Source organism: Strix uralensis, chromosome 11, assembly GCF_047716275.1.
Source record: "Strix uralensis isolate ZFMK-TIS-50842 chromosome 11, bStrUra1, whole genome shotgun sequence".
NCBI lineage: Eukaryota > Metazoa > Chordata > Aves > Strigiformes > Strigidae > Strix > Strix uralensis.
In genome coordinates, this window is record NC_133982.1 from 6,706,505 (window position 1) to 6,730,789 (window position 24,285).

Consider the following 24,285-nt stretch of genomic DNA (forward strand, 5'->3'; position numbering starts at 1 on the left):
TGTAGGTGAAATGTTCTCCTTTTATTTCTCATAGCAAATGAGCCAAATACAAAGTTTTTGTGCAGAAAAGCCACCACACTATCCAGCTCTCCTCCTGTAGAGGGCCACCCCTATGATCACGCCACTAAGATCCAAGAGTTAAATTAACAAAATAACTTCCTTTTCTCCATTACCTTTAAAGAGATAAGGCTATTGATAATTAGCATTATAAAGAGTTTCACAACACTGTGAAAATCATTGAACGTTCCTTCTGTATGCAGAAGAGTTTGTACTTAGTTCTAACCAAATATCTTACCATTTCCTGTGCTGTTACAGCAATGGCTTTAGAATATTTCACCACAGTGGTCTGATAATCAACAAATGTTCCCTTGGGATCTGGAGGCGTACCTTCATCCAGCTGCAAGAAAAGAGAGAAAAACACAGCAGAAATAAGAAGGTCATTACTAATAGCATACTTTATACGTAGCAATGAAGTTGTATTATATGTTCATTTCTGTATCTCCTTCATAATCTACTCTCTCTCAAAATATGCAAGCAAAGACAGTGCACCAGAATGTATGGAGAATCTCAGAAAAGACTTTAGCCCATGTTATGAACATGGAAGACACAGAGAATCTACAGCGCAGAGTTTTCGAGCACAAGGTCAGCTTCTCATGCAAGGTCAAACCACCTGTAGTTCTCAGCTAATGTAGAAAGGAACGTGCAACTGTTATGAAACAAAATGTGCTTGCAAGAAGATAACATAAAATCCCTTTGCATGGTAAAGGCTTCAATGCTGCACACCTTTAACTTGAGATAGGAAAAGCCAATTATTTGGACTGAACTCATTTACATTTTGCAACCGTGCATTTGCAATAGAATACAAAGTGTAGCAGAGCACTTCAAGCTTGACATCATCTTCTCTGAAAGTAGTCTGCTTCAACGTTGGCCTGCTGATCATTTAGGAGAATAACATAAAAGATAAGTAGGGAAAGGAAGCAAAAATAAAAGGCCAGTTGACCTAAGATCCAGTTAAATAACAGCATATTACTGAATATTTTATAGTAATTCTACTGACAGGTACTGCGTAGGTTATTAATGCGACCGTCATTGCCCACATCAGTTTGATGACACAATCTGCAAAATCAAAGAATCTTTAGGTTTCATGTCATAGTGTGTCAGTTACCAACCATCACTGAAGCGAATCAGCAACAGCTCTTCCAACTCCCAGCAATGTGGATCAACTTTCAAGTGCAAAATGAAAAGGGCATCTGGATTTCTATGCTCACCTTGCTCATTGCCTCTGCTATCGAGTCTACCATACCTCCAACCATGCCTACTTCACTTGCAGCTTCATTTAAGGTAACCATGATATCATCCACAGCCTCTTTCATCAGTTGAGCAGCCTCAGTGATTGCATCGTGAGTATGGGATGCCTGGAAGAGAGAAAATGAGAAAACAGAGATCATCATAGAGCATTCTGTGCACAAATCAATGTGCGTATCCAAAGCATAATTAATGAAGGCAATACAATAACAGCTCTGAAAATCCCCTTTCAGGTCGAAGATGAGAAACTAAATCTAACAGCAATGTCGACAAAACAAATGTTGCTTAGACAAGACACAATGTTGAATAGGAATCACTTAGAAAAGCAACAGGACCTTTTCTAGAAAAAATGAGGAAAATGACTTGTACATAACAGAAGCAACAAAGATAAGGGAAAGCAAAAATAACACCAGACAGTGAAACAGTCTACTTCTGTACCAAAACAAAATGTTCAAACCAGACACATGTAGACATATGAACAACAGAACATGCTTGCTATATAAAGGAAGAAAAACTATCACAATCATATAATATTGCTAAAAAAGACTAACAAAAAACACTCCTAAGGAATTATTTCACAACAACAGTTTTCCTAAAGCAGTAAATAAAAACAAATACCAAACCCAAACTCCACTCTAGCTTCAATCAAAAACCTATTGCAAAGAAACCTGTTTGGATATTCATGAAAAACTCATAGAAGAAGAAAACAACCCAAAACCTAGAACAAACACAAGTTTAAAAAAAGACAAACACCATAAAAAAAGGAGTAAAAACAAGAGGGGTGTGCAAGCAGCCCTCAGAGAAAGGAGCTGGAAGTGTGCCAGGAGGAAAGTGTCATGTGATGACAGGCCTCTATGACGCTGTCTACACGATGGCACCTGTATAAAGAGTGTCGCATGCCGGCGCCCCTCAGAGCAAGGCGCGGAAGTGCGCTGTAAAATGGCGGGAGACCCACTACGGGCAAGGTCCCATTGGAGGGGTCCATGCCCTGTGGGTACACATGACAGGCGGTGTGCCCTGTCGTGCAGGTTTTGAGTGGCATGGGGCATGGCCTGTCACACCCTCGGGGACAGGCTGGGGCCTGGCTAGCCACCTGCAGGGAGAAGGCATGAGGTCGGGGTCATGCATGTTCCTTTTGCTGTAGAGCGGCTTGTGGGATGGTGTGTGCTTCCTCCTGGAGCTCAGCAGCAGAACACAGGCCCGGTCCTTTCTTTCAGGTGTCGTGGGGCATCCCCACGAGCATGAGGGCCAGCGGGCCCCAGCCCATGGTTTCCGTGTAGCAGACAGGCTCTGTCTTTTAAGCAGTTGGTTTCTGTAGTAGTGCACAGATATTTGCTGTGAGACCCTGACTTTGTGTCCCTTGGGAGGATGCTGTGAGCTGGACTGGAATCTTGTCTTTGACAAGTGTTTCCACTCTCCGACGAGAGCCATCAGAAGAGCTGTCAATGGCATTTTCACTGCAAATGTATCCCTGAGCTATGCAGTATGTAGGTGCTGCTTTTTCTGCCCCACCTGCCCTTGCTCACCTCCAGTAATCTGTTAGTTACACACAATAACTGTACCTTGGGGTTTCCTCCCCCTTCTTTGGCAGCATACAGCATCTGTAAGGCAGATTCTGCTAGCGTCTTGCTCTGGTCCAACACGGTCATCTGTTGCTGATGATCTAATGTTTTGGATGCCACGCCAACTGCGGCTAAAACCAAGGGTTCAAAGTAACTTGCCAGCTGCGTTACCTAAGAAAGCCAGAACAACCAGAGAAAGCCATTAACCCTTTTTCTCAGGTGTAACCGAGAAGAACCATACTCCACAATTAGCATTAGGCCATGGATTAACTCAAGTAGCACACTGTCCCAGTGCTTCTGTGCTGTACAGCGTTTGGTTTGTATTAGGTGCTCATGTGATTCTCTCTCCCCTCCCCTTCAAATTCCTTGATAAAGCCATGTGTTCCTCCCTCAGACACACACAGTCCCTTGAGGTCAGATGAAATAATTTTCAAAACTGTCATGGAAGCTGCACAGTACTTAGGGAGTATCCATGACAACTGTCTCCACCATGCAAGGGAGGATTTTCTCGACCTTTGCTGTGGATGATGGATAACGATCGGGACCACACTGGATTTGGACCACTCTGTTCACCTCAAGGACTGCTTGTCTTTGCCACCTTCGCTCCCTAACCTCTCAAACCCTCTTCATCAGATTCCAGTGCAGACCTGGACGGTTTTCTGCTGAGTGGGCACAAGTGCTAACATCACTTCACAGGGTTCATCACTCCTGATGCATGAACAGTTCCCTAAGACAGCCACGTGGCCCAACCCTGCAGTGTTTCTTGCTGCTGAAAAGGAGACTAGTGGTTAAGTGCTAGTCTGCAACCCAGTGGCTGGTACAGGCCAATAGGAATAGGCATGCTACAAAGACCGCACACCAAGCACACTGCATTTTTCCCTCAGTTAATTACTTAGGCTCAATATAGTGTTAGAAACATCTAAAGACACAGTTCTGCCAGCAGCTTCTGCTGCTGTATTTTAGTCTCCAGAAATATGTGGAGTCAGCACTCTGCTTTCCTCAGTTTCTGATCAGATTTACACTTGTTCTGAGGAAACATCTGCTTTTGGCTACACACATATTCTAAGAAAATAAGTGAGTATTTTTATACAAATGAATATTTTTACAGTCTACCTGTCATCTGACACATCTACAAAACCACAACAGCGCTTGGTTCCTGTCAGAAATCCATGACTCTTTGCTTTTACAGTTTTTACTGGATGCAAAAACCCTGTACTGCTTTGGGCCGATTACTCCACAGAACATGCACAGGCGCCATCTGGTACACCTAAAGCCTCAGAAGTACAAGTGTGCGTACCTTTGCAGGGGCTATAAGCAGCTTTCGAAGGCTGGCATGGGGAAGAAAAACAGCAGTACCTCATGTGCAGGAAAAGATATTAAAAGGTTTACTCCTAAAATTTTTGAGACTTAGTCAGACTTATTTTTCTATTTTGTTTCTCAGAGGATTAAAGACACAAAAAAAAAGGAAAAAAACCAGTAATAGGAATGATTTCACAAACATAAGATCTTTTAAACTGTCTAAAAGTAAACAGTAGCAATAGCTTCTTCTGCATTCAGCAGGAAAAACATGCTCAAGAGAAGTGCTGTTGACTTTGGTCAACATTTACCTAACAAGCAGGAGGAGAAATATGACTCCCTAACTATATATCTTCACAGTCCTGATTTGTTGTGTGCTAGGTAAACTGAGAATGAAAACTGCAAATAGTTGAGATGTTACGAAATATTTCATGGTTATCCAAAGCTAAATGGAGTTGCTTGGGAACAACTCTGGAAGAGCTCTCACACTAACAAAGTGATTCCTTTCTGGTATTAAATGCACTGACACAGAAAACCTGTATTTATTTTTCTCTCAAGAATATATTGTAGGATGAGGAATTACTTACCTGAGAAACTACTAAAATCTTGTAATAACCACCGTAAATAATGCACACTTCTAATACACACGTTGTAACGTTTCATTTTTCGACAGCGATCTAATAAGCACAAGTTCTACCATACAGAATCACAGAATCGTCTAGGTTGGAAAAGACCTTGAAGATCATCTAGTCCAACCATTAATCTAACATTGACAGTTCCCAACTACACCAGATCCCTCAGCACTATGTCAAACCAACTCTTAAACACGTCCAGGGATGAGGACTCCACCACTGCCCTGGGCAGCCCATTCCAACGCCTGACTACCCGTTCTGTAAAGAAATGCTTCCTAATATCTAGTCTAAACCTTCCCTGGCCAACTTGAGGCCATTCCCTCTTGTCCTGTCGCTTGTTACTTGGTTAAAGAGACTCATCCCCTCCTCTCTGCACCCTCCTTTCAGGTAGTTGTAGAGGGCGATGAGGTCTCCCCTCAGCCTCCTCTTCTCCAAACTAAACACCCCCAGTTCCCTCAGCCGCTCCTTGTACGACCTGTGCTCCAGACCCTGCACCAGCTTCGCTGCCCTTCTCTGGACACGCTCGAGTCATTCAATGGCCTTTTTGTAGTGAGGCACCCAAAACTGAACACAGTAGTCAAGGTGCAGCCTCATCAGCGCCGAGTACAGGGGTAAGATCCCTTCCCTGTCCCTGCTGGCCACGCTATTTCTGACACAAGCCAGGATGCCATTGGCCTTCTTGGCCACCTGGGCACACTGCTGGCTCATGTTCAGGCAGCTGTCAATCAACACCCCCAGGTCCCTCTCTGGCTGGCAGCTCTCCAGCCACTCCTCCCCAAGCCTGTAGCACTGCTGGGGGTTGTTGTGGCCCAAGTGCAGCACCCGGCATTTGGCCTTATTGAACCTCATACAGTTGGCCTTAGCCCATTGCTCCAGCCTGTCCAGATCTCTCTGCAGAGCCTCCCTACCCTCGAGCAGATCAACACTCCCACCCAACTTGGTGTCATCTGCAAACTTACTGAGAGTGCACTTGATCCCCTCGTCTAGATCATCAATAAAGATGTTAAACAGGAGTGGCCCCAAAACCGAGCCCTGGGGGACACCACTTGTGACCGGCCGCCAACCGGATTTAACTCCGTTCACATCAACTCTTTGGGCCCGGCCATCCAGCCAGTTTTTTACCCAGCAAAGCGTGTGCCCATCCAAGCCGCGAGCAGCCAGTTTTGCCAGGAGAATGCTGTAGGAAACGGTGCCAAAGGCCTTACTAAAGTCAAGGTAGACAACATCCACAGCTTTTCCCTCATCCAATAAGCAGGTCGCCCTGTTGTAGAAGGAGATCAGGTTGTCAAGCAGGACCTGCCTTTCATAAACCCATGCTGACTGGGCCTGATCATCTGGTTGTCCCGCATGTGTTGTATGATGGTACTCAGGATGAGCTGCTCCATCAGCTTCCTGGGCACCGAAGTCAAGCTGACAGGCCTGTAATTTCCCGGATCATCCTTCCGACCCTTCTTATATATGGGCGTCACATTGGCCAATTTCCAATCTGTTGGGACCTCCCCGATCAGCCAGGACTGCTGGTAAATGATGGAAAGCGGCTTGGCGAGCACCCCAGCCAGCTCCTTCAGCACCCTCGGGTGTATCCCATCCAGTCTCATAGACTTGTGTACGTCTATGTGATGCAGTAGGTCACTGACTATCTCCTCCTGGATTGCGGGGGGGTCATTCTCCCAGTCTCTGTCTTCTGGCTGAGGAGGCTGGATTCCCTCAATACAGCTAGTCTTGCTATTAAAGAGTGAGGCAAAGAAGGCATTAAGCACTTCAGCCTTTTCCTCATCACTTGCTACCATGTTTCCTCCTGCGTCTAGCAGGGGATGGATACTCTCCCTGGTCTTTCTTTTGCTGCTCACATACTTATAGAAACATTTCTTGTTGTCCTTGATTGCTGAAGCCAGATTAATTTCCAGCTGGGCTTTAGACCTCCTGATTTCCACCCTGCATAGCCTCACAGCATCTTTGTAATCACTGTGAGTGGCTAGACCCTTCTTCCAAAAGCGGTAAACTCTCCTTTTCTCCCTGAGTTGCAGCCAAAGCTCCCTGTTCAGCCAGGGTGGTCTTCTCTGTTGCCGGCTTCTCTTAGAGCACCTGGGGACCGCCTGCTCCTGAGCCATTAACACTTCCTTCTTAAAGAGTGCCCAGCTTTCCTGGACCCCTATACCCTTCAGGACTTTCTTCCAAGGGATCCTGTCAAGCAGGTGCCCAAACAAGACAAAGTCAGCCCTTTGGAAGTCCAGGATGTCAGTTCTGCTGCCCCCTCTCCTGGCCTCTCTAAGAATAGAGAACTCTATTATTTCATGATTCCTGTGCCCTAGTCGTCCTCCAACCGCCACATCATCCACCAGTCCTTCTCTGTTCACAAAGAGGAGATCCAGCAGGGCACCTTCTCTGGTCGGTGACCTAACACTCCACATAACAGAGGGATATGTTTACATAATGCTTATAATAGAATGCAAGATTATTCTAAGCCTTTCTTCCCCCAGCCACCAGTCCCTAAAAATTTGCAGCAGCAGCTGAAACTCAGGTAGTTCAAAATCACTAATTTTTTCATAATGAAGCTAAAACTCTCTCTATAAACAGCGGAGAAAGAGTGCCTTGCTCAAAAGGTAGAAATCAGGCACATCACACTCCTCCTTTGAAACCACAGTCTAAACCTCCCTCTCCTCAGACTACAGAAGCCACTTCAGGAGATGAGTCTCCACAGGCCAGAGGTAACCTCTGTGCATATCCCACACTTCCCTCCTCACTTTGTCATGAACTGGCCAAGAAATGGAGCAGCATGCTTTATGCAAGGACCTCAGATCAGGACAGAATCTGACAAACCTCTGCCAGACTTCTTCAATTGGCCAAATTCTGCTATACATACATATTCAAACTATAACTCTGTGATCTGCTGAACAAGCCTGCAGTGTGATGGGCCCCAGGTCCTGCGGTCACCTTTAATACAGCACAAGAGACAGAAGAACCAACACATATGTACATCTGTTGGCTGCAACAGTCAGAGGTAAGGAGACCTGTAGCATCAGGCTCCATCCTTCCATCTATGCTTTTCCACCCCCTTTCTTCATTTGTCCTTTCTCTGCGGGCCTGCCCCTCACCAAAAACCTCAGCAAAAGTATCTTTCCTATGGCCCAAAAAACCAAACAGGTTTATTTGGACTCAGCTCCAAGTATTTGAAAATCCCAGATCTTTCCTCCTTCCACATACTTTCTTCTGCTCTTTTGTAGGAAGTGAAAAAGCTACTAAATCACAGTCTGCCCTAACATCCAGCTGTCCGAGATTTCAAATACCTTCATAATGGTAGGACAGTACCTTGTGCCCAAGCTGAGCTGCCTCTCCCCGAGCTGCAGTAGCTATGGGATCAATGAGGTGGCCAATTTCCTGGACGACTGATGTCAGCTGCTCCTGTAGAGCCTAATATAAAGAGATATTGTCAGTGACTATCACAGCTGTTCTTTTATCAAGTTGTACCATACCAATCACCCTCAGACCCTACTCAGAACACTGTTCAAATGACCCACTACAGTAGGATGCAGAAACCATGCTGTTGGCTTTCTTTAGACACTTGCTCCTTTCTTCTCCTTTACCCTGTTACAACAACAAGAACCCTGAGGCAGGCCTGCTCCTATGTAGATTTACATGGCAAATCTGGGGAGAGAGGAGGGAAGACGGCTCCCTCCTACTCCAGCTGGTAGCAGCAAACTCAGGAGTAGGTGTCCTTTCTCATTGTAATGTGATAACCCTCCCTTGCCCCCCCCAAACTATTCTTGCCCTACCAAAGATTTAGTATCACTGCGCTGATCGGAGAGACCAGGAGGAGCTCTGATTTAAATATGAAGACACATTCTTCAAAAGCAGACAATACAGCACAAGAGCAAAAAGCTCTGTTGCAGGCTTTGAAGCTAGCAGGAGAAATTAATAAGGGAAAGCAAAGGAAAAACATGACATCTCTGAGGTACAGAGATAAGGACTGACCGCCTGAATACCATCTATGGGATGGGAGCATAAGACAAGCATATTACTGGGCTTGTCAAGACATAAATACTGGCTTTTAATTCAGAGGCACTTAATGTCTTGGCAGCCACTGGGATTTAGCTCACTCATGAAAGGCAAGAGAAAATAAATACTATTTTTGCACTTTGTTACATTCCTATACTGCTTTACAAATAACTGCCATTTTCAGTAATGTTTATTTTAGTTTGACATGGTGTCCAAGATGACTTCATCATTTAAATAGAAAAGAATTGTATCTATGACATATTTCCTGTAATAACGTCTTTTGTATAGCTTCATTCAGTCTGAAATGTTTCTAGTATGCAGTGTTACAGTCCAAAGAAACCACTGGAACACCCAAATAGACACATAATTTCAGGAAGCAATAGTATAAAAAGACACTAAATACCAAGCTGAGAACCTGATCATGCGTTGTTGACTTTTCATAGGCAGTCTGGCATGACAGCCTTTCCTCTATAAGATAAAGGCTGAAATAGGACAGGACTGGTCTACGTTACCATGGTGGGTGGGGAGTGGGGCAAGGAAGAAAGCTTTTTTAATAAGAACATATCAACATCAACTACAGATTTCACTAATTTAATGAAGAAGTAGGCATTAAGAAAAATGACATCGACATTTACATCATCGGACTTATAGTAACAGATTAGTTTCAGAAAGATCCCTACTTCCACATGGCAAGGCACCAGAGAAATACTATCAGTTGGTCACATCAGCACAGGAAGTCAGAGTAATACATGGGTGGTGGTTAAAAAACCTACTTTCACCCCTACTTTTGCCTGGTGCTTCTGGTATCTTTCGAGCAGTGATACACTTTGGCTAGTGTGTGATTTTACCTAGAAAGATTCCAGTAAGAATACTACTGGTAGTAGATTGTGCTAAGCTCTCAGCTCCAAATCTTCAAATGGAAAGAAAAGCAGCAGGATAATTGAGGCTGCTCAGCATTACTCTGTTCCTGTGCTGTCTCCCTTACCTCAACTGAGATGTCATCCCTGGTGGCCAGACTCTGACTGACAGCTGCGAGGGAGGCCTGCTCAATGTCTCTGATGCATCTGTTGATCCCATCAATGGAGAAATCACATTCTCGCTGGCCTGGGGCCTTGTCCCTGAAAGGCAGAGATAGTAAGCTGAGCACAGTGGGAAGGAGGCAGGCTCTTTCACAAATGCACACAAGTGTACTTCACTACCTGACAATATATAAAACACATGGGAGGAGAGCAACAAGGACAGAAGTTAGCTTTGTTCTACCTACAGGATTTTGATATTATGTACAGAGTACTCTGCACATTTTCATACACACACACATATTGCTCCTCTTTTAATGATTAGACAGAAAAAAAGTTTGTAGCCTCAGAAGAAAAGTGCAAATCCAACCTCCTCAGGACGGCCAGACTGGCCCAATAACGAAGGTTAACACAAAAACACAACAGACATCATGAAAAAATATTCACGTTTCTGTACAGTGCAATCGACTGTCTCAGAAAACAACTCCTTAGGTATAAGGTGTTACATTCAGTCCCAGGTATCTTTAAGCGAAGGTTAGGTTCTGAGTACTTTGGCCCAACATGCAGTTTGCTATTTCAGTACAATCATCATCAAAGATCAATGAAACTGTAGACACTCCTTAGTTCACCATTTTCACACTATTTTGATTTAATCAATTTTAAGAGGTTAAGTATAATCAATATTAAGAGGTTAAGTATAGAACTACATTTGAAATTTTTCATTAAGGGACAGACAGGTTTAATTCAAAAAATAAAGAATATTCACTTCTTACTACAGCATTCTTGCAACTAAACAGAGAACACCACAGGAAAGAATAGATAGCAAAGGTAATTCATACACTGTCTGACCCACCTTAAAAAAAAAGGCCTTTTTCCACATATGTCATCTGGTTGGAGGTAATATTAGCTACATTTTTTTATTCTACAGCATTCTCTACTACGTTTACCTTAAACTGAATCAGAGGTGGAACCAGGGAAGGGGAACAGTATACAGACACAGAACAACCCTATGCTGCAGAGTGCTGCAGTCATCAGTTATGATTAAACACCCAGTGTAAGTGAGGAGATATTGTGCATCACAGAATAAATAATTTCTATTAGTGAAAAATACCCCAGTACTAACGACCATATAGTATTATTCTTTATGAACGGCTGCTCAATTATTATTACAGTTTTGTTACTACAGAAGACATACCTGATAGAGGTGATAAGACTCTTGATAGAATCTGAGACAGTATGGGAATGCCCAGCTAGTACAGACCACGTAGGAGGGTCTTTTGGATTGATAGCCAGAGAACGAGCAGTTTTGATCAATAAAGATGAGCTCTCCAACATTGTTTTAGCAGAAACTAGAATTGGTTCCTGTGCTCGCGATCCCTGTGATCAGAAAGGTACAAGAGCACAAAGAACATTTACATAATTATTTGAGTTCATCCACACTTTCTGCTCCTAAAAATCAGTTTAATACCATTAAAATGGCATTATCATTTCTTGACTCATGCTACTATATTCACATAGTCAACACAGAAATAATATTAAAATCATCACAGTCTAAACTTTTTCTCTATAACATACTTAAGAAACACTCTTCAAGTTTAGAAAGGCACATCCAGCTGAGAAACAGGAGAAAACAATGACACTTGTCTAATTGTAGACTATGGAGATATCACTGAAAATAAACTTTATTTGTCACAAAACTTGCAAGACTCAACCAAGTGTGCTTTTTTCCCAGAAATTAGTTGGACTACAACACTCTAATTGGGTCATCTTCTCCATATCTATTATATTGCTGGTAATCTGGTAAACCCAGATACCACAGGCCTGGAGGACAGGCTTAGATTTCAGTTACAGCCCCACAACTGTAAGATTGCAACAGTTACTGCATCATCTAATACTGCCAGCTGGAAGAGAGGCTGCCAAAAGCAGGAAGGAGCAGTTGGAGAGTCAGTAACAATACATGACCCCTACTTCAAAGCTTTTATGAAGCTTGAAGGATTTTTTTTATTTTTGTACCCCCGAAAAAAGCCTTTATTGGTTCCTTTAAATACTGTTCTACTGTTGTAGTTACAGGGGTTGAGGATAGAAAACTTGGGGGGGAAAAAAATACAAAAGGTCCACAGAAAGTTATTCTTCCCAGAAAACTTGTTTCTTGCCACGATGACATGATTTTTGGAAGGGAAAAACCCCAGCGACATCCCTTCAATCCTTTTCAGAACTAATTATGTTCCATGTGTTAAAGCTGCTCTTGAGGGGAAAAAAGGATATTTATTACTTTATCACATGGAAGAATCCAGCTAACAAGACATGAGAGTCACCTGTACTACATCACTTTACTAACAGGAGACTGGCAACGCTTAACTGTAGCCTAACCAGTTTTATTCTACTGGTGCAAAATTCAAGGTCAGAGGTTAAGTGAAAGACAGCAGAATGCCCTATGAACACACAAGAACATAGAGAAAGATACTTCAGGGTCGGGTCTTTATGCTCACTTCTTCTCTCCTGAGATGATTACTTCAACATTTTCAGTTTTTTGAGGGTAGAAGTGCAACATCCTACCTTACCTCAGTGCTGATCTGTGCTGGGATGCTAACAAATTCTGGATTTGAAGCAAATGCTGTCAGATTTTCCACAGCCTCTATCAAAGGTGCAGTAGCAATTCTGCACTTGTTGCGGTTCTCTTCAGAGAAATCACCATCCAGGGCCTGGAAATTAAATCATGATTGAGTTCTGTCTGAACAGGTTTCTTTGCAAAATTGAAGGAAGATGGTTTAATTCTTCACAGTTTTAAACTGTTGTGTGTCTATGGCATTTGAAAGTTCCTCCACAAACAAGGCTGATGCAAGGAATGTGATCCTTTAAGCGTGTGTTTCTTTCCTTAGCTGGTTATTGACCCTACACTTAAAACTGCTGCTTTGCTTCACAAGACTGAATAAAGGTTTTCTATCATTGCATTCTGATGACTCTCATAAATCGTGTCTCGGCACCTCATGCTCCAAAGGGTGGAAGTGGCTAACAAAGTGGTTCTTTCCTATAGACTGATTTTATTTTTTTTTTTAGCAAACCAATAATTTATTGCTCACATTTTCATGTGAGTCAACTTATCTCTTTCATAATCTCATAGTAAAGATATCAATATGAAGGACCTTCTGTGTAACGTAGTAGAACCTTCCAGTCCTAAGAGCATAATTATTTTAAAATACTTTCAGTCATAGATCAGCTAATGGCTTCCAGAAGGGTTTAGAATCCTAAATCCTCTATGGCTTAACAAGTATTTCTGCTTGCATGAGGAAAAAACTACCTCCTGCCAAATTGCAGGCAGGTGTATCTGGAAAATAAAAGATTACTATTAACAGGAGACTTTTAAACAGCTGCAACATAAACAGCTTCTGTTTGGTTCCCATTATTATTTGTTTATTTTGCTCTTATAAATATGGTAAAGCTGTCAGAAATACATCCACAAACCTCTGGATATTGAGCAATGTAACATCATTAAAAATCTTCACATACAGTTATTTTCAAATTATTCTCATGGTGCAAGCTCATTAAATACATCAACACAGAGGTGTCTCATACTGGATGGGCCAGCTGCCTCCCCTAATACTAATATCACCCAATTCTTTCCATTTTGACTATGGCTCAGTTATACCACTGAACATGTTTTCCAGTTCAGGTCCTCAAAAATGTAATTAATGATTGCTTAAACCATACATATCACAGAAGGGAAAAAGTATTTCTAACTGTTCCGATTCTGTCTCAAGAGCAAAAAAACAAACAAAAAAAAAACCACAAAGGGAGAAGGAAGTACAATTAAGCAGCATTTGTACCTTGATAGTTTTAACCAGGTTAGCAGTGCTGTTTGCAACTTCCTTGGCAGACTGCACAAAGTGTCTCTTGGCAACAGGATTTGCTGTCTTTGATGAAGCAATGCGACAAGCATTGCACAAAGCAGAAGTATGTTTGGCTACAATTGTGGCAGCTGATAATACCTGTAAAAATAGAAGGCACAAAACAAGCAGATTGTCAAAGGAGCATGACAGTTACTATACTCTAGCTCTGCAAAGTCACAGTTCAAAGCCATGCAAGTTTCAAACCAAAACTCCTTTGCTTGGTCACAAATAAAGCAAAGTCATGTGTCCTAACAATGACGGTCTCACTGCAATCCTCTGGAATCACCTGTGATGGGCTGCTTGCTGGATCCACCAAATTCTGGCAAGCCATCTGGATTGCTTGATTGGCTCTGGCAAATTGAATTGGGTCAACAAGACCCTGCTGACCAGCCTGACTGTTTGGATCTGAGATGCCAACCAGGTAAGCAGCCTAGAAATGGAGAAAGGAAGAAAACAATCCTAAGAAACAATGCTAAATCCATCTTGGTTCTTTGATAAGCTTGCCATATGTCATAGCACATGGTGGTCAGAGATTATCCAGAAATCATACTGTGAAGTACTATTACCATATTTTTAAGTAATAGATCTCCAGAATCCTCTGAAACCAAGAAAACTTACCCTTATGCTTGTGAAATTTATTTAGTCAAAACAAAACTGTCCACTGTTGAAGTAGCTGGTATCCTTGGAAACATTATTTTTCACTTGCATAGCCAGTGGAAAGAGCTTTAATGGTCACAAGCATCAGCACATTATTTACTGAGGGTTTTCATCAAGCCTGAGCAGAAAACCAGTTCACAGCAAATGCACTACTGTTGAGTGTAGGACCCATCGAGTCTGCAGTTGCTGGTCTCACTGCAGCTCAAGATGTCTGATGGCCAAACATACTTTCTTTCTCAATGAAATAAAAGTTTCATGCCTTTCAACAAGGAGGAATTGTCTGAACTATCAAAACTATATTTGAAGATTTCTTGATGAATTTCCATTGCAGATACAATTAAATGTCATCTTGATATGCCAGTAAGGCAGCACAGGGTTAGATGTGGAGGAGATTATGTCTGTACTGAGACATTCCACATCTGGGGAAATCAAGAAGTGGTTTCCAGATGCAGAGCATGATCCCTCCGCCACCAAATCCTTCACTGAAAAGGCTAGATCAGCTCTCAAGAGTTCAAGTCACCCAGTTATCACATCAGTGAAACCACAGTGACCCGTTCCAGACTCTTAATTTGTGGTACTAGCTTAAGAATTTTGGTTATTCCAGAAGTATTTGAACAGATGAAACAAGTTGCCTTTTATTTAAAATGTCTGAAATTAGTAATGCTCCTTATGAATTTTTACAAACTAAATCAACTTGATTCATTGATTTTAACTGTGGCTGGTTTTTGTGCGCTTCTCTATGAAGTAATAGTTCAGATCTTGAGCTGCAAACATGAATTCCACATGCTGCAGCTTTGACATTTGCTTTATCCTCAGAGAAGTTTCCTTCTTGATGTCATTTCCCTTCCTTATAAAATATGCACGCTATCGCACTCTGCTGCTTCTGCAATGTACAGCAGTGTATGCACAATTTCTGCAGATCTACACAGGGCATGCTGTGTAGTGCAAGGTCGTCATTTGGTCACAAGGAAGTGAATCTCAAATTTACACACCCACAACATGAGCTTGCTAAAATAATAAAAACATACTTGCTTTACAGACTTCAGTAGCTTACCTGAGCTGCTGCCTCTGTGAGGCCACAAAGAGCCTTGGATGCAACTCCAACACATTCTCCAAAGACTAAAAGATCCCCTGTTTTTGCATTCTGGGAAATGCCCGCCATTGACTCTCCAAGAACCTCAGAAATTAAAAAAACAAAGTTACCTTCTGAATATGCTTTGCTACCACTCAAAGGTAAGTGATTCCTGGTCTTGACCCAGTACTGGCCCACAAGCCTCTCTGACCTGGCTTCCAGAAATTTTAGCTAGTTAACTAGGTATGCAGATCAACACTGGATTGACAGTGCTGAACTATTATAGTGCAAATGACTACGAAGACACAGAATTAACCCTCCTTATTTTTGCTATCATCCACTAGTCATCACAGCTAGCCTGGCGCTAGGTACATTTCACGGATTGCAGAACATGACAACCAATCCTGCAGCTGCTGTTGACACATCCAGGATCATCTTTGCCCTCAAACGCACTGAAATACAGTGGAAATGAAACTGCATCTAGTCTGCTGGAACCATCTGAATGTCAGAATTCATTAATTCCCACAGTGTCTCCTACTGAATTCAGTTTATTTTCTTTTAAAATTCAAAGTAAGGTCTGACTGCAGTAGAGCATTAGATGCAAGATGACATGCACATTCATCAAGCACTTTCTTTTCCTTTTAGAGAAGGAAGGATCTGAGACAATTCCAACACATCAAATAAGGACACCAAAAGCAAACCTTCAAAGAAGGATGTATAGCACGGTATGTTTAAAAATAACTTAAGAGATTTCACACAGATTTTCTGATGTGCTGGAGTATCTGGACAGCTCAGACATTTCTCTAAGCTGTTTTGCCCAGAACGATACAATGGTATTTCATTGCCAAGCCTCCCATTCACTTTGGGCTGTTCTAACATAGCTGCAGTCGAAATATATAATTAACGTATGACATACTGTCTAATGCACAGGAGAGGATGGGAGAAGGGGAGAAACTTTAACAGCATTGCATACCAGTCACTTAATTAAAAAATTCTTACTGAGACAATATGCCTTCTAAGTGACCAAAACCTGACATACCTGTAAGAAACCTATCTCAGGCTGAGTTTTATCAAGGAACACAGCATACATTTTAGCTATAAACACTGTGCTGTGTTTCTAACATGTCTGATATGCACGTGGAAACTTCTGATAATCAGAATGCACTTTACAATTGGCACAGAGATGGGAAAAGGAAATTACCTTTGAGTTTTCCATTACGCCCTCAATACAATCAAAATATGAGAGATCGCTCACAGGTTCATTGGGGTTATCCAGCATTCCCTTAACCGTCTGAAATAATGAAGGAAACTCTGATTATTGGCAGAGCCTGAAATACCGAGCTGAGAAGAACATAGACCATCACAACTATCCTGCTTATATCAGTGTAATCTTAAAACTTCATCTCCAGCAAGCAAACAAAACTACACACTGAGGGCTCAACATACAGATGAGTGTCCTACAGATTAAATGCTACCCTACATTAACCGAACTGTGGCAACTACACATCTGTGCTCTACAAATCTGTTGGAAGTATAGCCTAATGTGGTTTACCTTGTGTTTGTGATGAGCAATTTATGGTTAGTTAGCAATGCTTAGCTGACACAAGGTAATCTGGTTTTCTGTCAGCTGTCAACAGCCTAATATATGTTTTCAGTACTATTTTAAATTTCATAAATGAAATTACAAGAGTGATAGGAAAACCAGCTACCATTTGTTGTGTACTGTCTAGAGACACAAAGGGCTACCGAACTAAGTGCAAGTCAAACCACCTGCCTGCCTCTTACTACTGTCAACAGATTCCACCAACATAGCTTCCTCTGTCAGAAAATTACATATACTAGATGGGTTTAATTTCTTTTTCTGAGGTGATTCCAATTCCTGAAAATAACAATGTGAAAGTCAGCCACACAGTCATTGAGAAAAATCAATGCATTTAGATAACAAAACTTGTAAAAAGCTTTTAAATGCAGTAGACTAATTCTTTTATACATAAAAAATCTGCAATACGCCTTTTTCCATGTTTGGAGGAACACTATTTTCTGCCAAATATCAGGCAGAAAAGACTTTTAATCTTACTGATGAAAGTGAAATCACTAAGCATAGAAAGATACCAACATCTGTAGCTGATGTTTGCCTTCCACCTGAAAGAAATCTAGGCATGATTTTAAACCTTTAGGCTTTTCTCATAACTCAACTAACATTAAGATACACCTATAATACTTTTAACAGCTCAGCTATTGCTTTTTAAAAAGCTATAGTCTAACTTAAAGCCTTACAGCAATTAAACTGTGAGAACAAGGTGGTGTGATGAAGTAGTCATATCTAGAAAACAGTTTTCAGTTGCCTCTCATCTCTGTCTCAGTTCTCACAGACATTGCAGCAACTCTTCATTGTTGTGCTCCATCTCTAAATAACAACTTGTACAGCAAACAATGTTCCTGCAGCACTTGCACTACTATGGAGATAGAAGCCCTCGGAATGTAAGGAAACAGAACAGTGAAATACAAGCCAGCATAAACTTCTCACTGACATATATTTTCTATTACTATAACACCTTTGTTAATCCTTTCTGCTGAAATTCCGGGCAAGTTTAGCTACCTCATTGGAGGACATACAGTAAGGTCCTCTCTAAACACAGTTTTACAGAGTCTCCAGGGAAGACTACAGAGCATACTGACAGTCTATCAAATCTGATCTGAGCCACACTCTTTCTACAGAAACAATACATTTTAGTACTTTTAAGAAGCCTTGAGAAGACTAGAAATAGTAGGCGATGAATTGGGGAAAAGAAGGGAACAGGCAAGAGCTTAATCATGGTAAAGAGAAATTGAAAGTTAAGACTGCTAAGAACGCTTTCCCCCAAATTTGATAGGTTCCTCAGGTCACTTTAATGCCAGCCTCCAGTCTGCTTTCAGGACTGTGTGGGTTTGCCTCAGTTTCCTTCTTCTCAGAAATTAATCTAATTCCATACACCCAGGCTTTTCTTGCTAACTGTTCTCTCAGGCAAGTGCTTCCTGAAGTTCAAGGTGCTACAGACCTTCCTTCTGCCCCTCCTGGGATCTGCTCACAATCAATGCAAGCCATGCTATTGGCACAAAACCCTCTGTAATGGCTTCTCAAGGCTGTTCTGCCCTACATTTCTCCCCTAAGCTCTCACTGTTCTGTGGCTCATTAGCTGGGAATTCTCATCTTTCACATCCCTGCTGTTTTGCAGATCTATCCCCAGTAGTCTTTCAGGAAGTCCTGAGAAATGGCACTTTATTCTCCCTGCTTGCTCCACCCCTATATTCTGCAGTGATTTCAGGCAGCCATTGCATTATGGCCCAATTTCCAGTTTTCTTTCTATTATTTGGACTTGCTGCCACTCCCTTTAACCAAGGGGTGAGCACTTGTAAGCTCAAGAAGCTAAGATTCAGAAGTACAAAGCAGCTCCCATGCAAACTCCTACCAATATTTTGGGATGATGACTGTGGACTGGCATATTAAAAAAGTTCACAATATTCTGGAATGCACTGCAATGACCTTTGTATGCTTTTGACACCAAGGGGTAGAAATAAAAAGCCTGAAGGCCTTTTATGCTCTCTATACAGGCCAGTCATCCCTTGATGTTCTGACCTTGGCAGCAAACAACAAACATTTAGTTTAATTAAGAAGATGCTGTTTCCTACTATTGTAAGCAGCTGTGTCTATGATTAGTGGACACCCTTAGAATTAGGTCTTTCAGCTGACCTGCTATCCACTATTTAGGCAGCCAAACATTTCCCTCATGAATGAGAACATATCTTGCAAAAACCTGTACTGACATGTCCTATCAGCCTGGCTGCGACAAAGCAGATACAAAGCATCAAAAATCTACACTAAAAAATGGCAGGGTAATATGGTAAATGTCATCCTAAAGTGGAATATCAGTAATAACATTCTATAAGCAGAAAAATCAAGATACTGCAGTTGCCTTCAGTGCACTGCTGGTAGTTGGAATGTCCATCTCATCATGATTCTTCCTTAATTCACAGTAAGTATGAACAATGAAGACTAAACTGTATCTTTTTGGGAACAGGGAAGAGGAGATGGGGACAGGGCAGCAAATTTCACCTGGCCAAAACTACAGGATGTTCACAGAGGTTCTATACTTACCTTGTATGCAATTAAAACCCCTGCCACAGATATCAAGTGAGAAGACAGTGACAGCAACTAATTGGACAAAGAAAACAAAGGAAACAAACATTTGGGGCCCATTTTTATACATAAGAACTTTTGACATGTAGTAATACCTCCAGTTCTCTGAGTGCATTATCACATTCCTTCTGACCAGGTGCTTGCTGGGTGCACAGTGTGATGAGCTGGTTTATACTCTCAGTCACAGCTCTAGGGAGAGTAGAAGGGAAAAAAGGTATATTTTAAAGTTAAACTATGCCTCTTCTAAAACTTTTGTTTCGTTAACTGTACACTGCATAAAGTTTTAAAACTTTGATGTTCTTCTACATTTTTTCTTTTCAGTGTCTGGGAATTAATGGTACGTTAAACAGTTCACTACAGACCTCTTCTTTAACGAGCCCCACAGGAGCAAAAACATTCTCGCTAAAGCATTTGATAGTGATCCACACCTGAAAAATCTATCTCTTCAGTGCAAACAATTGAGAAGTTAATCCAGAAGAAACAGAAGCTTCATCTCACAGCGACAAGCGTATCGGGTGTCTGTGGCATGGTTTTGGCTGCAGGGGTGCCCTCTGTGAGAAGAGGCCAGGGGCTGCCCCATGTCAGGCACAGCTGGTTCTAGACAGCTCCAAGAGACCCACCGCAGGGCACAGCTGAGCCCAGCAGCCAAGCTGGTGGCACCTCTGGGAAAATGTCAGTAAGAAAGGGCAAAACACCAGGGCAAGAAAAGGCAAGACACAGAAACAAGTGGCCAGTATTTAAAAAAAATGTTTGAATGTAAAGTACTATTATATACCCTTTGTTAGCAAAGTCTCGTGTCTTGTCTGACATACTGTATTACACACACATATAACCCTGCTATATATTTCTATAGTGTGTTATCAAGTTGATTTTTTTTTTCTTTAACTAATCATTGATATTCTCCAAGTTAGTACGCACCAGCTCCCTCAGGTTTAAATCTACAGAGAATAAGATATTTTTGCATGAACATTTCTATGGAAGTTCACAGTTCTGGTGCTCTTGAACACAGACTGAATCTGACACACAATACAGTCCCTATTTGTGTTTCTGATGAATGTTCTCCTATTAAGCAAAATTTATTATAACTACATTAATTTTAGACTAATGGCTAACCACCCAGGACAGTAACTTCTAGAAGAGGAGGCTTTGCAGGAGGAAGTCTGCTGCTGATTGTTATTAATCAAAGATCACTTTCTATAGCTAGGCATACTGTCACCAATTTGCAAAAACTTAGCTTGTATTGTGACGTTATAGTGGAATGCAAGTTTTTTGTGTTGTTTCTCATGGCAAATTAGAAAATGAGTGAAATCAGAGTGCACGGAGAATATGCTTTCCTCTGGCCTTGAAAACTCTGCATGGCATTTGGATTATTTTCTCTTTAAGAAAATTGGCACTTCATAACATGATGGGTAATATCAGTAACATGATTACCTAGGTGGATGGTATCATGCTGTTACAAAAGGAAATAGGATGTGTGCATTACATATATACCAGGTTTTAAGTTTAATTTTGGGGCAAAGAGAATGGAAACTAATAGACATGTTTAACTGAGACTTCTACCCTTTTCAGTAGCTTTAGTGTCTTTGTGGAGCCATTTTAACTGACTACTTCTGCCTTTTAGGACTGTTATATATCTATATCTTGTGTCCTGTCTGGCATATCATATTATACACACGTAGTCCTGCTGTATATTCATATGGTCTGTTATCAAGTTTGGTTTTTTTCTTTAATAATTGATATTCTCTGAGTCAATGTGTGTGTATACACACAAATATTTTTACAATTATTATCTATCTCTGAAAAACAACATGCATGGCTTCACCAACATAACATCAATACAAATGATGGATTCTCAGCCTCCTGAACATCAGTGATTTCTATGCATCAGAAAAATGTCATTGCATACAGACATAGGAATAGATGGCAAAAATGGAAGGTTCTGTTCACTCCCAGAGAAACTCCATGCAAAAATATCTTGTCTCAGATTTTAATCTGAGAGACAATGAATGTTGACTCAGAGAATATCAGTGATCAAAGAAGAAACCCCAAACTTGGTAACTGTCAGCTTTGTAGAGGATATAATGTGGTCCCATGAATATCATTACTACACACCAGGTACCTGTATCCAGGAATACATTCAATGTACAAGTATTACTTTTAAAACTATATGGAAACAGTAGAACCAGGAAGGCAGCCCCTCAAACACCAAACCCAGCGTGGAAGAGGACTGCTAGGTCTCCAAAAGCCACATTTGTTTTCATCAAATACAGCATATAAATACTTGCATCCTGCAGGGAACTCAGGCACTGAGTCCTATGAGGCTTTCAGAGGAAGTCAAGAAAAATGCCTCCACAAGGAGGCCAAAGCTACTGAAAATCCGGAATGTCTATTATAACTGGAACAAAAGGGGAAGAAAGGGAAGAATACACAAGAAGATTAATCACAGTACTGTAGAAGATGAAACAAAAATGAGAAGATAAGCCATCTTATAAACAGAAATCAAAGGAAGCTGTATCTTTTCATTTTCATGAGAAAGGAGAAAGTAAAAATACTTGACCCTGACCATATCATAGCAGGGAAAGAGAACAGAGCCCTGGCAAGCTTGTCACAAGCAGCTACAGAGGATTTGATACGGGAAATATGGTGTCTCCTTAGAGTCTTAAACACCAACTGAGAATTGGTGCAGTATTTACTTTTCACGGTTATCTGATGTCTATGTAAAGTCTTATGCATGCAGACACACATACTCACACACTCACACTAAGAGCATGACAAAATAGAACATCTAAAGGCTCTACATGGCTTGTCTCCCTCCTTTTATTACATACTTCTACAGAGGGAAAACCAGCCTGGCAGAAACTAACAACTAACTGGGCTTCACTGGGGACACTCATTTCCTCTACACTCCCATCAGGAATGCTCCAAGCCTAAAGCAGAAATCTGTAGCAGGCTGATGCTGTAGCAATAACAAAAGCTCATGCAACTCCTTCATGTTTAAGCAGTGTGCTTTTGACTACCTACAACTTTCCTAGAAATGATTTATTTCTGGGGAGACAAGATGGATGTCAGAATTGTATTTTTTTTTAACCAAATATGACAAAGTAAAGCAGCATAACTTCTTAAAGAAGTCCTTTATTAAAGGAATGGATTTATTTTTTAAAAATGAAGTTATTGCTATTAGAAAGGGATGATTCCAAGGTTCAGGACAAACATCGACTACATTATCCCCAAGGAAGTAACAGTCTTCCTCACTTCCTCTCTAGGCTAATCTTTGTGGGTATAAACATTCTGGAAGACAATATTATAAGTCACGTCCACACGATCTCGATGCTCATCTGATTTAATGTTAACACATTTCTAGGTGCGATGTCTATCTGTCCTTCAGCAGTCCCTTTCCAGTTTGATATTTGAACGTTCCACTTACAAACTTAGATAACTAAATAAAAAGTTAATTCAGAAAAAAACATTGTGAAAAGGATTTGACAAAGTGAAGGAGAGGTGATTATCCAGTCAAACACTGAAATGTGGTATTATTTTTCACGTGAACACTGAGCATCTTGACAGAGGAACAGGGTCCACAAGATGAAATTCAGGGCATGGTTGACAGAATCCCTAAAGTAAGGGTATTCTTCACCAAATACACACAGCATCTAACCCATCTAACCCACACTGTTAGTGATAGGCAGCCACAATGTGATTTTTAGGCACATTCTATATAAGAACGTCATTAAATTTCTTTTCTTTATTAGGGATTAAGAGGCTTACTTTTAGCTACTGTCTTGTCAGAACACAGATCGTAAAAAAACAGTAGGCAAAACACACTAGTCCCTTTCAACAACCAGGCCAGCTCTTCAACTACTGGTTCTTATTTCCACCAAAGGTAACAAGTTATGGCAGTTAAGGAATTACTCCAACATAAGCAGTTTTCCTCCAGTCTACTTTAATTTAAATAGAACTACAGGTTCCAACCACTCAGTTAACTGTCCATAGCAGAAGAATATATAAACTCATTATAAAGATCACAGAGAAAAGCAAATATCTTAGGAAAACCTAAAGCAAGCAACACATCCTTACCTTGCTGCTGCCGCTAAGAGGTTCTTGGCATTAGGAGCTCCAGGATCAACAGACAGAGACTTGGCAGCTAGTAACAGCTTGCTGGAAGCCATAGAGATGCTCTTGAGGTTACCTATTACTTGAATCTGGTCCTCTTTAGTCTGGAAAGCCACAGCAGCATAACATTAAGCGCAGAGTTTGCAATAGTGTGCTAAAACCACATTTGAAAACCCAGTGTGTTTATCCACTTGAAACCACTGACATGCCGGGGTCCATAGTCTGGAGAAGGACATGGACCAAAGCCTCTGTTCGCCCAGACAGGTGCCCCTAGCTTCTCTTATGTAACAGAAAAAGAAACCCATATAACAAATAGCTTGGTTTCTAACAATGGCAGTATTCACAAACGAGCAACGGAGAAACTTTACTACTTATTGAACAACGCTTTCGTTGTCAAGACTCTCATGTGTCTCTGCCTGGCACAACTGATCCACATTATTCAGTCAGTGTACACTCTCTGTATTCTAGCATCCTCTGTGTAACCCACAGGCTCTCCAGCATCTATCTGGGATTAGTCACACAGAAAGATCCCCTCCCGAAAGTCCTCTAACCCAAGAAAATATGTTTCTATAAGC

At 41.4% G+C, this 24,285-nt stretch overlaps 1 protein-coding gene across 7 annotated transcripts in view; it reads right to left on the minus strand.

Annotated features, from left to right (window-relative positions):
• Nucleotides 1-24,285, minus strand: part of TLN2 (talin 2) — a 209,792-nt gene that overhangs the window by 44,822 nt on the left and 140,685 nt on the right. For 6 of the 7 annotated variants that reach the window (XM_074881059.1, XM_074881056.1, XM_074881057.1 and 3 more), the window contains 13 exons: nt 23,675-23,814; nt 19,696-19,789; nt 16,625-16,714; nt 15,406-15,528; nt 13,981-14,124; nt 13,632-13,793; nt 12,369-12,509; nt 11,003-11,184; nt 9,777-9,909; nt 8,105-8,206; nt 2,868-3,038; nt 1,269-1,415; nt 296-397 (listed from right to left, as the gene is read on the minus strand). In XM_074881059.1, the coding sequence (XP_074737160.1) occupies nt 296-397; nt 1,269-1,415; nt 2,868-3,038; nt 8,105-8,206; nt 9,777-9,909; nt 11,003-11,184; nt 12,369-12,509; nt 13,632-13,793; nt 13,981-14,124; nt 15,406-15,528; nt 16,625-16,714; nt 19,696-19,789; nt 23,675-23,814 (1,731 nt within the window). The remainder of the gene's footprint in view (nt 1-295; nt 398-1,268; nt 1,416-2,867; nt 3,039-8,104; nt 8,207-9,776; nt 9,910-11,002; nt 11,185-12,368; nt 12,510-13,631; nt 13,794-13,980; nt 14,125-15,405; nt 15,529-16,624; nt 16,715-19,695; nt 19,790-23,674; nt 23,815-24,285) is intronic. The other variant, XM_074881060.1, reaches the window with a different exon arrangement.